Source organism: Microchirus variegatus (genome assembly GCF_963457635.1).
Source record: "Microchirus variegatus genome assembly, chromosome: 9".
Lineage (NCBI taxonomy): Eukaryota > Metazoa > Chordata > Actinopteri > Pleuronectiformes > Soleidae > Microchirus > Microchirus variegatus.
Genome location: NC_139810.1, coordinates 15301247 through 15316488, shown reverse-complemented (window position 1 = coordinate 15316488; position 15242 = coordinate 15301247). Strand labels below are relative to the sequence as shown.

The window sequence follows — 15242 nt, the reverse complement described above, 5'->3', positions numbered from 1 at the left end:
GATTGCACGCTCTGTAAAGTGCAGTATAATGGTCCATAATCACCATAGCTCCAGGTGCATGATCATCCTCCAACTGGACAGACATGTAGTTCAGAGTCATCCATGCACACTCAGAAACAGAGAAGAACCTGATGTACCTGAACATGGACAGTGTGCCCTCACAGCTTCACAGTCTTTTGACTGCTTACAAGAGTAAAATACTTAAGTTCCTCCTTCATTTCTTTGACGTAAACTGTGTGTTTGGAAAATATTCTATTCTATTCTATTATATAACACAGCTATACCTGTAACAAAAACAACAACTCTACGACCCCCCCACGGCATCATAACTAGCGTCTGCAATCTCTGTGGGATTGTATGTCATCAGGTTTCAATACTATAGGCGTCTCAGATCACATAGGCCACAGAGTGAATTTACTCAAATGTGTGTACCATGTTTAGCCAAAGGAAACATATTCACCCGGGGTGGGGGGGAAATCGATTGACATAGACGTTTCTATTTTGAAAAACCACACAAAACACCAGTTTGTGTTATTTGTGTACAGTTTATTTTTGTAGCTTCTTGGAGAAAAAGGCAGCTAGTGTAAGCTTTATGCAAGTTATTTTTTTGGACAGTAAGTTTTTATTTGTTTTGAATGAATAAATGTTTACTTTTGTCTTAAGTTTGTCTTTGTGTGATCACATTATCTTATACAAACTGTATTGTTTTGGTGCCATAATTTGCCTTAACACACTATGCATTGTATCAATTTTTGAATCGAGAATCGAATCGGTTGAATCGAGAATCGATTTTGAATCGAATCATAACCCTAAGAATCGGAATCGAATCGTGAGCCACCCAAAGATTCACATCCCTAATTTTCACCAATTCCTTTTAAAACGTGGAAATGTAAAATGTTATATATCACTATATGTGAACACATGTTCTTTGACAAAAACACATTGTAAAATGAATCCAAATTTATAAAAACGAGTGATTCTGTGATGTCTGCATTAGTGCACTGCCAAATATGGACCAAACACATTTTTATCTACATATGTTTGCACCTTTACCCCAGGAATTTCCTTTTTCTATTAATGTTACACATTGGGGCTTTAATCATGTGATCCTGTCATTTAAAACACTTACTTTGGGGATTTCAAAGAATGTGACAGCTAGTGGAGAAAAATGAATGGAAATATAATGAACTGCTTGTGAATTAAATGCTCTATGTTAGATATTAGGCTGTCATATTAGGGTGGGCCGTTGCTTTGGTGCCATGTAGCCCCCACAGCCCATCCCTACACCCTTGGCCCCCAGAATTCTTTAAAATGCCTCTGCAGAAAGCGCATCACACAGCTTCTCCCATTACTCTATCAACTGATAGTGCTAATGCAACCATCTGCTGTTATCTGTACACTAGCCACATTTATTATTTATGTTTATCTTTGAGAAGAGATGGATATTTACAGCTTTTGTAGCCTTCGGTCGCAGAAAAAGTGCAAACAAAATCATTAAAGGGGCTTTTCTAGAGGTTTGAGACATTTGTTGCCATTCTCTTTTTGCATAGCACACGAAATTCTATGCAATAAATAAAAACGCTTTATTTATACCTGTATGTGAAGTTGCATGCAGGATATAAGGTCCATTAGATACACAAATAACCACAAAGATAAAATACTCACTTATATGCACAGAAATCAAATGAAATAATAGGTACTTGTGGTATTCAAAATAATATTTTGAATACTCCATAGTCCATTGCATGAACAAATAAATGCAACACACATACTTGGCTCTTAATGTATGTATTTGTGCATTGTGTATTCATGAAGGTGCAGTCGGTCTCATGTTTCAGCTGTGTCTCCCTCTCGCTCAGAGAGACACAGTGATCAGATGTCAACTAGAAAGAGAAGAAAACACACGACTCCTCAGACAAAAACAAGTTAAACCCTTCAGCTCAGTGGAACCATAACTGTTCTGTTATTATAAGCACACGTACGGTAACAGACAGAAGTAAAGGATCATACAGATTAGAGTATATTGTGGTCAATCTCCTACTGTATTATGTACGCTAAAGTGTGTCATCTTGGAGCAGGACCAACTAAACTAAACATGGGTGATTTTACATCACATTGTGATGATGTGTAAAAGATAAACCGACTGAACCCAAAATAATCAGATATCCAGATCTTTTTGGGGTAAAAGGAGAAACTAATTTATTTACAAAAACAAACAAAATCAAGCCAAAGGGAAAAAACACAGCTAAATGGAACAGAGGCTTGCTGACCTGCAGACATTGCTCTGAGTCCAGGGAACACATGGAGTAGACTTAAAGGGGGCATATTATGCAAAATCTACTTTTTAATCATTTAAATCCTTAAATTTGGGACTCTAGGCCCTATCAGTGGCCAAAGTGTGAAAAAAGATGACTCACTGATGTTTTTGTGGTCCTCTTCAGTCTAAGTACAGGAGATGAAACACGCGATATTGACTTCCATGATCATTGGGACGTCGCAATTCGCTAAATTCCTGGAATTGTTGTCTCACGGAGCTCTGCTTTGTCCGTAAGACACGCGACAGTGCTGGCGAGGGCAACATTATCCGTAAACCAGAAGTCCGCGAAGTCCATGAAAAGTTCTATTCTTGGCTCCACAGTGCAGCACAGAGTCCTACACAAACTTCCAGCCTCAGAGGATTTATCTGTCCAGTGGATACATGTTACACATGACAGCAATGTTCCTGCTAGAGCCTGCTTTTCCATGATCACGTTTCCAAATGCTAACTGCTGTTAGCTTCCAGTAGCCTCTGTGGCTGATGTCATTTCCTGTCCCTTAAGTTTAGTTTTTTTTAGGTGGACCTAAATAGATACTACTAAACAGAGCTGTTTTGGCAGAGTGATTGAACTGCTGTGATGCTTCATCCTTATGGTATTTTGACCAAAGCATGTCACAGACATGTTCACCAGGGAACTAGGTTAACTTGGAGAAACAGGGTATAATATGACCCCTTTAACACACTGGTGACTGAAGATCCAAGAACCAGTGTATAAATAGCAGGAGTAAATGAGGAGATGAGTTGTAGGTGAGGAGCTCAGAAGATCCGCCCCACCAACCAGCCAGCCTCCTGAAACAAAAAACACACTACACAGGAAACCAAGAACTAACAAAATAAATAACAAAATAAAGGACAGGAACTGACCCCATGAAACACATGCAGTATTATCCTACCGCCAACAATAACCATAAAACTGTGCGTGTGCACATAAGCATAATTATTACATTCCTTTTTATCTCAGAGTTAATGCAGAAGCGTTTGTATTCACTGATCCTGACCTTTAGAGTCCGTGGCTCTTTGTGAAACTGTGACCATCATCAAAATGTCTCATCACAGATCCAATCCAGTGCAAGAAGTCGATTCATTCTGTGGAACCGCACGCCGTGAATGATTTATGAGCAGAAACTCGAGATGAGCAAAAACGGAATTAGAGCAGATAGATTCGACTTTGTCATCGAGGAATCTGTGCTGGCGTTTGGTCAAATGTCATGAATTTGGAGATTGTTTCATACATATATCCTGCTGACATAGACACGAACAATAAATATTTTTTGTCCAACCACTCATATCATTGCCAGGTTTAAAGGCGCCATATGTAAGAAAAAAAACAGTTACCACACTCAAATTAAAAATACCAAGGTCTTTTAGGTTTAGTTTTGTCCGCCGTTGTAGCGCAGACGTAACTGGCAACCCGTGGTTGCTCGGCAACTGAGACTCCACTGACTGCAATGATTGGTCGGCGGCGGTAGGTGGCGCCACATGCCGAGACATGATTCCAAATCATCAACATGATTTATTACACATTGCACCTTTAACCGTTTGTTTCAAGCTGCATGAATTAAAAATTATATTTTTTCCGAACTGTCCAAAGATAAAAACATTATATATCAACAAAAAAAGTATTTTTTTCCACCAAAACTCACACAGAGGCATTTCTTCAAATCTTCCTGCATAGGTGTAGTAACATCTCCGTTCATGTCTCATCAACAACGTTAATCATTCATTGTGACCATTTAACCTAGTACAAGATTCTCAAAGCTCTTTAGGGAGGAAATACGGTGTCGAGAATGTGGTCTGTATATATATATACATTTAATATATACAATAGGCTCTATTTCTGGTCAGGGTTGGCTGCATGCATGGTGACAGAACTGCACTGACAGCACAGGTCTGAGAGTATGATGAAAATCATTGTATATGACGACTCAGCAGCTGTCCACACTAACAGCAACTTCAGTGAGCAATAACTGTCAACAACCAAGAAGCGACAAAGTAAGGAAACAAACGATCACCTCCCCCTTCTCTCTGCATGATAAAAGCACAGCAGTTTTATATATCATGGCCCTTTTCGGAGTAAATAATCCTAGTAAATTTTCCATGATACTGTAACACGGCAGTGGCGGTAGTGATGACAACTACGGGCAGATGTAGGATTTTCTTATGACAGGCAGCATAAAGAGGCCACATTTTACACAGAGGGTCAAGTATATGCTGAGCAGTCACGCACATAAACTTTGTTCAGTGTGGTACATGTACATTTCTTATTTAAACACAATGTTCTAAAAATGGTTTAAGTTGATAGTTTAACTTGCCTTTGCAGCAAGAAGACCCGAGTTCACGACCCGGTCAGAACAAGGGTCTTTCTGCATGGATTTCACATGTTCTCCACGTGTGTGCGTGCGTTTTCTCCAGGTTTCCTCCCACAGTCCAAAAATATGCAGATTTGGGGATTAGGTCAATTGGTTACTCTAGTTTGACCATAGGTGTGAATGTGAGGGCAAATGGTTGTTTGTCTCCATGTGTCCCTGTGATTGACTGGTGACCTGTGACCCCCGCCTTTCACCCTGTGATGGCTGGGATTGGCACCGGCATCCCCCGCACCCCTCATGTGGAGGGATAAAAGGGTAGGATAACGTGAATGAATGAACAAACTTGATAGTTTTCACTTTCATTTCTATAATGCAAACATACACATGCATACACACATGCAGAGTGACTGCAGAGAAAGTAACGTTGCCTTTTATATCGCTGGAGTTGCTGATCCACTGCTGCCTCAGTAAATCAGTAAAAGTGTGTTATTTTGAGACTTCAGCATTTGAAATCCTTTGTTCAGACTTACATAAATGACACAAACTGACTAGGTGAGGTCGCAGTAGACCAACCACTGCTGCTAAAAACATTGATTTTCTCTTTGGTGCAGGATAACAAGCGGTTTACAAACTGCAGTGGACAAAATGTGCAGCTGTGGCTGCTGGAAATGCATTAGTGTTACAGGTGTTTAACCATAAATGTTTATTAAATGCAGCGTATTTGTTGCTCAGTACAGAGCAAACAAGGCAATCAGAGATGGCAGACTTCACCCCATTCATGCAACAAGCCTCTGGCGCCCTCTGTTGGTCATAGTGGCAAGTGCAAGTCTGGAAGAACAATCAGAGCCACCAAAAACAATAGTTCACTCCCACTCCGTGGGGGGAATTAATAATGGACTGAATGATTTATGAAATGCAAACATGCACATACAGAGAGAAGCTATAAATAACAATCAAAATAACAATAACAAACAAAAAAAAAATCCAGACGACGCTGCTTTCAAATGACAGTGTAAACTGCTGTAGTACTGAACAGCTGTATTTATGAATGTCATCACACATGATGACAATGTAGCCGTCAGCATCTTTTTAAGACTTAAGAGACTTTTAAGAGATGGTGCTAAAAATGGATTAATAATATAATGATATTATTAAATATTATTAATAGGTAGTAATAGGAATAAGCCACACAGGCCTGGGAGAGGCGGCTGCATTCATGTCAAATGAAAGAGCAGGTGATGGACAAACACACGAACATCAGTGGTGACCTGTGCAAGTGTGGAGCGTCGCACAAATATTTACAAGTAACACACCCAGCAGTACGTACAAACTCTACAGTGAAAGGCCCTAAGTGACCTCCTTGCTGTGAGGCAACAATGCTAGCCACTGCACCACCATGCGGTCCTTGATAGTATAAATATAAAAGAACGTTTATTTTGCTTTTGTATTAATCAAACAAAGAAATCATTATGAAGTGAATTCTGTGACCCGGTACTTGCTCCTTTGACGCAGTCATTGTAAACAGTCAGTCATCACAAATGTGACAGTAAATGTGGACATGGTTAGCGCTTGTTGTTCAGAGGAACTCACACAGTGAGTGGAGCAACCAGCAAATGCTTGTCAACAATGAGCATATTTTGGTAATTATCTGTGGGAAAAAAAGCACACACACTGAGGTGCCTTTCACTGCAGCCCGGTCTGAATAATAGACCGCATCATTTCCACTCTGAATACCAGAAACATGCTGTCCTTGCAAGTTATCCTCAGCCCAATAATTGGAGAGCTGGTGTGTGTGTGTGTGTGTGTGTGTGCGCGCTGGTTATGAAGGCGAGCTGCATCAGCAGTGCCACTTCTACATCTGTCTGCTGACACAAGGAGCCCGACACCACGCTCCATATATCGCATCACAGTTAACCATGGCTGCATGTTGTTCATCTGGAATGAGATGTTCTAAAATTGTACTTAATTAGAGTCAAACATTCAATAATATTTAAAAGGTTTTTTTGAATGACAAATTCAGGAAACATCTCATTTCTGAGATAATAAAGAAGTCTGTCTTTACCAGGTACCTCTATGTGCACGAAGAAGGAAGAAAAAAGTGACTGCCAGTTTTTAAAGAAGTGGTTCGTCATTTTAAATCCATCCATTTCCTAAGCTCAAAGAGAGCCAGATCAAAGCCAAATCTCCAATATTATGGATGTTTTCTCCCTGAAGTATCTGTGGATGTTTGTTTCTTACAGACGTTAAGCTACATTAAGCTTTTTTTCTCTATAATGAGAGCCTGTGGAGATGGAAAAAGCTTAACGCAGACAGCATCCATAATATTGGGGTTCCTGTTTTGATTTTTGGAGAGGTGAAAGTGGGCATGACGAGAGGTGTCCATGAGAAATCTGGTGATGATTGATTACTGACATTAAGTTGTTTTTCGGCTTCTTACTGCATTCCTCCTTCCTCCTCGTGCATTCACTGTCGCCGTCTTCTTCCTCTTTTTGTGTTTGGAGTTTGAACACAGCACACAGGATTTATGCTCCTTTATCATGTCTTCCAGTATTTTTTAAGCATTTCGGTGGCAGCTTTACAGCATGTTCCAAATAACCCCCCCCCCGAAAATGTAAAAAAAAAAAACATGCAATTTTAATCAAATGTTATCATTATTATTAGGGGTTTTACATTGCTGTTGTCAGCCTGTCTTGGCTCCCTCAAATAAAATTAATCTTTATTTGGAATAACAAAATTCTGCTGGTTAGCTGCTGTGGACTTTATACAGTGTATTAATACCAAATAATACCAACATATGCTGCTGGATGTCACCTGATGCTACACATGGTGCAGTTTGTGTGTGTGTATTTCTGTATTTTGCCTCCATCTAGTGCAGAAAAGAGGAGCCTGCAGTTGGAAACATGACCTCAACAGTGCAAGGGGGACAGTGCGACTCAGTGTTTACCATGAAATTGAGGCAGCTGAATGGAACTCAGCCATCATTTATTTGACTATATAGACTTTTCTAAGTTGACCTGTCAAAATGCTGCCAACAAAGAGGCCTAATGTAGTTTCCTAAGCGATCAGAAATATCAGGAAACACATATAATGGAGAAAAACGGCTAGAAACTGAAACAGCTGAACCAGATCCACCCATCAATATTTGATTTATTTAATTTGAAACATTATCACACATTATACATTCGGTAAAGTATATACAAATATTGGTTATATCAAGATATCAAGAAGGAACTGTACACAACTGAGCTTGTTCTGCAAGGATATGCGTAAAAAGTGCATGTGTAATGGAGTGAATGAGAAACTGGGGCGGCCGGTTTTTGTGAACAACGCTCGGGAGAAGTCAGTTAAACAGTTTTTGTCCAGGATGTGAGGGGGTCGGCGGAGATGTTTCCTGACCCTGGACCTGTACAGGTCCTGTGATGGAGGGAAGGTCAGGACTGATGATGTCCTGTTTTGTGGCTGAGCCAAACTACACAGTGAACTTCTGGAGTTGCCGCACGAAGAACAGTCTCTGGCAGGCCTTCTTCTGGACAGGGTCAAACATGTGAGGGCCATCTTAGATGCAGCGAGAAGGTGGTTCCTTGGAACCTATGGCGCTCCGCAGTTGACACAGTTGTTATTGAGGATAGTGAGTGTGACCGTCAGCTATACTTAAAAGCTTTATCCACATCAATAAAGACAGGTTATAAAACATATAATATTTCCTTAACAACGTAACACCCATTCTCCAGTCTAGATTTAAGGTCTCCTCTCAGTGGAATAGCAATTACAGTCACTTTTTGTTATTGTTTGTTTGATTTATGAAACTGAGAGTTTCAGTTTCAGTGTCTTCTCCTTAATGACACCAACATTGATAGTCTGCTGCTGACTGAGGATGACAAACTTACAGCATTTTATATTTTAATTAACAAACATAAAACATCATTTATTACAACCAACTAACCAAGAGGGTAAATATACAGTTGAAGACCAACTGACAGTGACAAAAACAAACCTCAGTGAGAACTATGGGGGGGGGGTATTATAAACATGTAAACATTGTCTTTTATGTCACATACTCTTTACTGTAAACATAGTACAGATAACGAGAGTATGTCAAATATTTATACACACTTACAACAAAAGTATATGAATGACGTTTTTACACTTAATATGAAGCAGGACCTGTTTGCTAAGTTTGCTACATACAGCTACTGGCCATCTGAGGTTGTAAAAACAGACCAAGGCTGCTCAATAATTCCTGCTTTTAGAGAACATTTTGACAGTTTATATGTTAAAAAAAACACATCTTTCATTTAACTGCAATCGCATGATCAGGAAGAACATGGAGAGACCGCCGTGGTTCCATTTAAAAGGCAATGAACATTACGGCAGGTGGTTATATTGCACAAGTAAATCAGCAATCAGGGATTCGTCGAAAAAAGGAATTGGACATGTACTTAAAAAAGGCAACGATATTTAATGTTCGAGACATGCATCTCTATTCACAGTTTGGTCCAGCCTAGATGAATGTGAAAGAACGCGTGGCCACAGTGGTTTTGTTTTCTGTTCACAAAGCTGTAGCGGCAGCATGAATAAAATAACAGTTGAAAACAGCATGCTATCCACGTCATCCACGAGCCAAGTAGTTTGTAATGTTTACCCAACTATAAAGACATATTTAACAATAAATATCTGAAGTGAAAAAACAGCAGCTCTAGCTTAACCTATGCAGAACACAAAGGGAACCATTCCTTTATGACAGTACACAAACATTAAGTCCTTCCGAACTCATCTTCCTCTATTTACAGGGGGTGATTTTCTCCAGTCCAGGCCAGGCAGGGACGTAGAAGCGAGGCAAAGTGCCCTCCATGAGCCTTTCCATCCACAGCCCCAGGCGGTCCAGTTTGTGGTGAATCTGCAGAGTAGATATGCTACGAGATCTGTTGGATTTGCGTGGAAGGTGGTCATCACGGGAACTGGACCTTGGTCTCCCCCCGGAAGTGCCCCCTTCATCCTCAGATGACTTGTTGTCATGGTCTTCCCCGGTGTAGATGGGCTTAAATAGACAAATGTACTTTTTGTGGCCATTGAGTGCGAGCACATAGCCAGTGTAGTCCACCCTGTGGTTTCCACCGTCGTCCTCATCTGTATCAGTCTGCACTGCATCGTGGGCATATTCCATCAGCGTGTTTATCCACTCACTATGCTTGTCAATATTCAGGAAGGAGAAATGCAGCGTCAGGCTCCTTGGAAAGAGTAGAATGAGATGAGATTAAGAATCTATATATTTTTTTAAAATTACAATAATTTGCTCAAGGACAGAGTGTTTACCCTGTGAACGAGTAGACCTCTTTGGCAAACTTGCTCAGGAGGATGTTCTTCGAGGCATCAGTGAGCACCAGGACTATATTCATGTGTCCTGGCCTCAGCTTCACAAGGTTGCTCACATAAGTGATGTCTGTCAGCTCAGTCACCTCCACAAAATTCTTCTTAGGAGGCCGGCTAAAGTTAACAGTAAAAACAATGAGCTTAAATACTCAATGACAAACCCTGCACTGGACAAAGTGTAAAAATATTTAATGTATCCCTGCCTTGAAGCACCAATCCCAGGTGATCCATTTTCAGCTTGTGTTCCATCTTTTGTCTTCGATTTGGTTTGCTTATCTTCACTGGAGTCACTGAAACACAAGTAAAAAAAAAAAGGTTCCTCCTGAAGGGCAAGTTTAGGCATAACAAGGTAAAAATACAGTCAAAGGTGGTGCTCCTGTCCAGTTTCGGTAATCTAGTGATTGTTGAGAGTAAATGAACCAACCTGAAGGCCTGGATGACCACAGTTCCAAACAAGATGAACAAGGCAGAGAAGATGAGGGACAGAAGAGGCATCATCTCACGCCTGCAATTCAACCCAGGTGAAACACACGGCATTTATGTCAAGAGTGTGTTCTTCCATTAAAAGCTACTGAAAAACTTGCTTGAAAATTTAAACCGGCAGACAATTAAATATGTGTTAAATAGCTCTTTATTATGACATCTATCACTGATCCAGATTGTTTGGTCAGTGACCCGGGTCTCTCTTTATCCAATCAGGATGGGTCCCTGCTGCCTGTGAGGTAAGAGCCCCTTTGAACTTCCACATTCTGTGTCTGCAGAGAGTTACTACTCATTTCTTCTTGTGCATACACAGCCACGATTCCTTCTTACTAAAATGAGGGTCTGTGTCAGCCTAGCTATTCACATATTTGTATGTCCTTGTGAAAATACTGCCATCCACCTCAGCAAACATGTTTATGGGACAACATAAGGAGGAGGTAGGACAATGCTAACAGACAGGAAGTTAGACAAAAGTTAACAAAATTCATGATTGACAGCAGCTTTAAAGGGGGCACAATATGCAAAATTAACTTTGTAATCATTTAAATCCTTATATTTGGGACTCTGGAGGCCCTATCAGTTGGCAAAGTGTGAAAAAATATGACTCACTGATGTTTTTGTGGTCCTCCTCAGTCTAAGTACAGGAGATAAAACATGTGATGTTGACTTCCACAGTCATTGGGACGTACATTATTTACAATGCACTAAATTCCCGGAATTGTTGTCCCACGGATCTCTGCTTTGCCATAAAACACGCGTGAGTGCTGGTGAGGGCAGCGGTATCCGAAAACTGGAAGTCTGCGAAAAGTTCTATTCTTGGCTCCACAGTGCAGCAGTTTTACACAAATTTCCAGCCTCAGAGGATTTATCTGTCCAGTGAATACATGTTATATATGACAGCAATGTGCCTGCTAGAGCCTGCAAATGATCACTTTTCCAAATGCTAACTGCTGTTATCTCCCAGTAGCCTCTGTGGCTGATGTCATTTCCTGTCCCTTAAGTTTTGTTTTACTTTTTTTTAAGGTGGACCTAAAGAGATACTACTAAACCGAGCGTTCTGAACAGGGCTGTTTTGGCAGGGTGATTGAACTGCTGTGGTGCTTCATCCTTATGTTATTTTGACCAAATCATGTCACAGACATGTTCATTAGGACACCAGGGAACTAGTTTAACATGGAGAAATAGGGTATAATATGACCCCTTTAAGGTAAGAAAAAAATCAGTTAGAAGACATCGATGGCATAGAATCAGTTAGATTTCACCTACCAGTTATTATGCAGAATATCATCGATGACCTCAGACAGGTAATCATACGACGCATAGATCCATCGGATTACAAACATCTATAGAGTGACAGTATGACATTGAGTAACAGTGCTGGTCATGGCAGATATTCAGCAGACACTACATGGATGTGAGTGAACATACAGACGCAAACTCATTGTTGAGCTCAGGCAGCATAGCATCATGGACGAGGATGGATGGGTCCTTCTGAAGTCGCTCCAGCTCTTCCACAAGACACTGCTTGTCTTCTTCACTGCCGTTCCACGTGGTCACAGGCTTAAACAAGGCCTTCCCGGCAGCATTACGCCTCTCCAGAATCACTACCTGCACACACCGACACAAACACACAGCAGACATGCTTTAAGATGCATTAGGACCACGTCATATACAAGTCCGCAGACCCTATGCCCATGAACATGAGCAGACGTCATGCCTTCATACAAACTGTATGAGGGAGGGCTGTGGCTCAGTGGTACAGCTGACTGTCTTTCAACCAGAGGACTGTGGATTCCCTGGCTCTGACAGTCCATGTTCAATACATAGACTTACTTGACCTTTGATCTCCATGTTGTGAATAAATAGAGAAATCCTGCACTTTTACCTTTTCACTGATGCTTTGTTTTCTAGTATTATATTATAATATTATATAATATTGTGATGTGTCGCTATACTATTTACTTGCAATATATATCGATCATCCCAGAATCATTGTATTGTGATATTATTGGTACCCTGGACCATGGTTTGCTTATCGTATTGTAAGTAATCTGTGATTCCCTGGTATGCTCTCCATTAGATACACATTTTAGAAACTGCTGAACCCCTGGGATTTTCATGCACGGTCATCTTTAGGGTTTACAGATAAGGGTCCAAAAAAGATAAGATGACTAGTGAGCAGCAGTTAATACCATAGGTCAGAGAATAATGGCCAGTCTGGTGTGAGATTAGAGAAAGGCAACAGTAACAGTAATTATGTGCACACAGTTGTAGTGTTGGATGTGTGGCTGTACCTGTGGTAGTGACTGTGCACTGTCCTTGCTCTGCATGAGGATTTCACAGAGTGGTTGTTGCAGCCTCTGGTACACATAGGCAAATCTCACCACTTCCTTGGCATTGGTGGAAGCAAATAAGAGAAATTCCTGGTTCCCAAAAGAAAAGGTCACTTCATCATGTGTGATCAGCAGGACACAGAATCTGAGGAGAGGATAGACATTATAGTATGTTGGGAAATACAAGAATCTCTAAAATGCGACATGGAAATTACTGGTTTTGATTTCATAGTTCTCCAATTACCAGGTGCGGACAAATGTTAAAAAAAGAAAATGACAGCTTCTCTTACTTCCTGCGTCTGTGGAACTGTTTGACAGGGCAGAGCTCATCAAAGAGCCTCTGACTGACCAGCCGTGGTGCAAGAAGGAATTTGTTGTTTGACATGAACTCATCAATTATTTGCTTTTTCATTCCCTTAGCCTGCAAAGAACAAAAGACCCACACGAAAACAAGTGAAACTGGGAAGGAACAAAACAAAAGAGAGGAGAACTACTTTATCAGCCCAACCTTCATGTGTCCTGCATGTTTACCTGTATAATGTCAGCAGGCTTGTCAGTATTCTCTTTAATGACCAGCATGGTTGGAGCATAAGTGTTGATGTTGAACTGTTTCTGAAGATTGGCGGTCTCTGAAAGGCCCTGGTCCACATAGCCAAACTGCAAGTAGTCCTTATAAGCAAAAGCCGTCAGCTGTGGAGATGAAGAGAAAGCTAATGCTAAACGTGTTTGCAGTAATGAAAGAAAAGTCAGAGGCACATGAGGTTTGACATGTGGAGAAAATTGGAAGCCAAGAACCTACTTTGTAAAGAAGAGGAACTACGGGCACTTGATCAAACAGAAGCACATGTGGCTTGTTCTGTTCATGCCAGCTGTTCAAGAACTGCAGCTCATTCTGGTCAGTGACCTGCAATTTGAAAAATAATATTCATTCATATTTAAAAAATATGCATGCAAGCACAGCCTTATCACAACTGGCAGATATTTACCCGCTCCACAAGTCTCTGAGGAAGAAGGTCTTCTACAAACTGCCGCAGATGCTCCTTTGCAACAGCGTAATGGAAAAATGTCACTTTGCCGTTGATGACTCCAAGTATTGATGGAGTGCGATGAGCACCGAGGTGATTGGCTAACCGTCTCTCGTAACCAACGTCCACCACACCAACTCCAACGCCTGTGTACAACAAACACGCACACATTAACCTTGTCAACTCACTCTCAGAACGTAAGCATTGTTTGGAGGATGATTTTAGGTGTCCAGACCTAGAGACTCCATCTCTTGCACCACTTCTTTCCAGACGGGCTCGATGTGGATGCAGCTGAAGCACCAGTCAGAGGTGATCTTTATTAGGTATGGTCTTTTGTAGCTGTCAGGCACAACATTGTTGATATACTGGTTAAAGTGCAATGTGTATTTGCTGTCAGCAAAGTCTCTGTGGTTCTTGCTATTGAAGGGAAAGTTGAAGAAGGACTCGTCAAAGTAAAAGCTGTCATGGCGAGGACCATATCGACTGCTGCCGTATGGCTGTGTGTCATCAGTCTGCCCATAGCGGTCATAATTGGCCCGTTTGTCTTCACTGGACAGAATCTATATGTTGGGTACAGCAAATGTCATCATCATCCAATGATGCATATAATGGCTTTCAATATAGCTGATATATACTTAATCAACTGTGATTGTAACTAACCTCATAAGACTTGGTGATCTTGATGAACATGTCCTCAGCGCCTGGATTTTTGTTTTTGTCAGGATGCCTTGGGAGGAGGATGTCATTAAGTTAAAAACTTGAAACTGGTTATAAATATGTACAGGTCACCATGATGAGAAAATGATTACCATTCTTTTGCGAGACGCTTGTAGACCTTCTTGATCTCTGCCTGGCTCACACTCCTTGTGACTCCGAGGATTTTGTAAGGGTCCATCTCAGGCCCGGCCTGGGTTGTTGCTCCTGGCAGCACTGAGAGGACCAACACCACAGCCAGCAGCAGCAGCAGAGACATCTTTGACCCTGACATTACAGTTACCTTAAACATACAATAAGGAGCTGTGATCACCATCATGGTAACGATGTTCATTAACTACACAACCTTTCGCCTGGCTTACAAATCCACGTCAACTGCCTTTCAATCAATCTGACGTTAGTATCACAGAGATGCAAATACCATTCCGACAACTACAAAAACAATGCTAGCAGGGGTGGTGCTAGAAATGTTATTGTTAATTCACAGACATTACCTGCAACCAGACAGCTATTGTATAATGTTTTCCATAGACTATTCATTCAAATTGAGTTATTATTGTAACCTACGGAATCGCGCCCGGTTGGCTAAATGCTACTACCATTCTGCTTCCTGGGCTTCACTTTTCAAACCAGAAGGCTACTTCCATTTTTAATACACAGTCTATGGTCAAAGCTAAGTAAGGCTATGCTG

General features: G+C 41.0%; 1 protein-coding gene across 1 annotated transcript; it reads right to left on the bottom strand.

Moving 5' to 3' along the window:
* Positions 1-9406: 9406 nt before the first annotated feature.
* LOC310931370 (dnaJ homolog subfamily C member 16-like) lies at positions 9407-14825 on the bottom strand (the record flags this gene model as incomplete). Its single annotated transcript, XM_083894499.1, has 14 exons — positions 9407-9854; positions 9940-10110; positions 10200-10286; positions 10421-10501; positions 11746-11822; positions 11908-12087; positions 12774-12957; positions 13103-13233; positions 13344-13502; positions 13612-13716; positions 13799-13983; positions 14073-14397; positions 14498-14564; positions 14647-14825. 14 exons carry the CDS (start codon positions 14823-14825, stop codon positions 9407-9409), a joined length of 2379 nt encoding a protein of 792 aa, XP_083750625.1.
* Between the last annotated feature and the right edge of the window lie 417 nt (positions 14826-15242).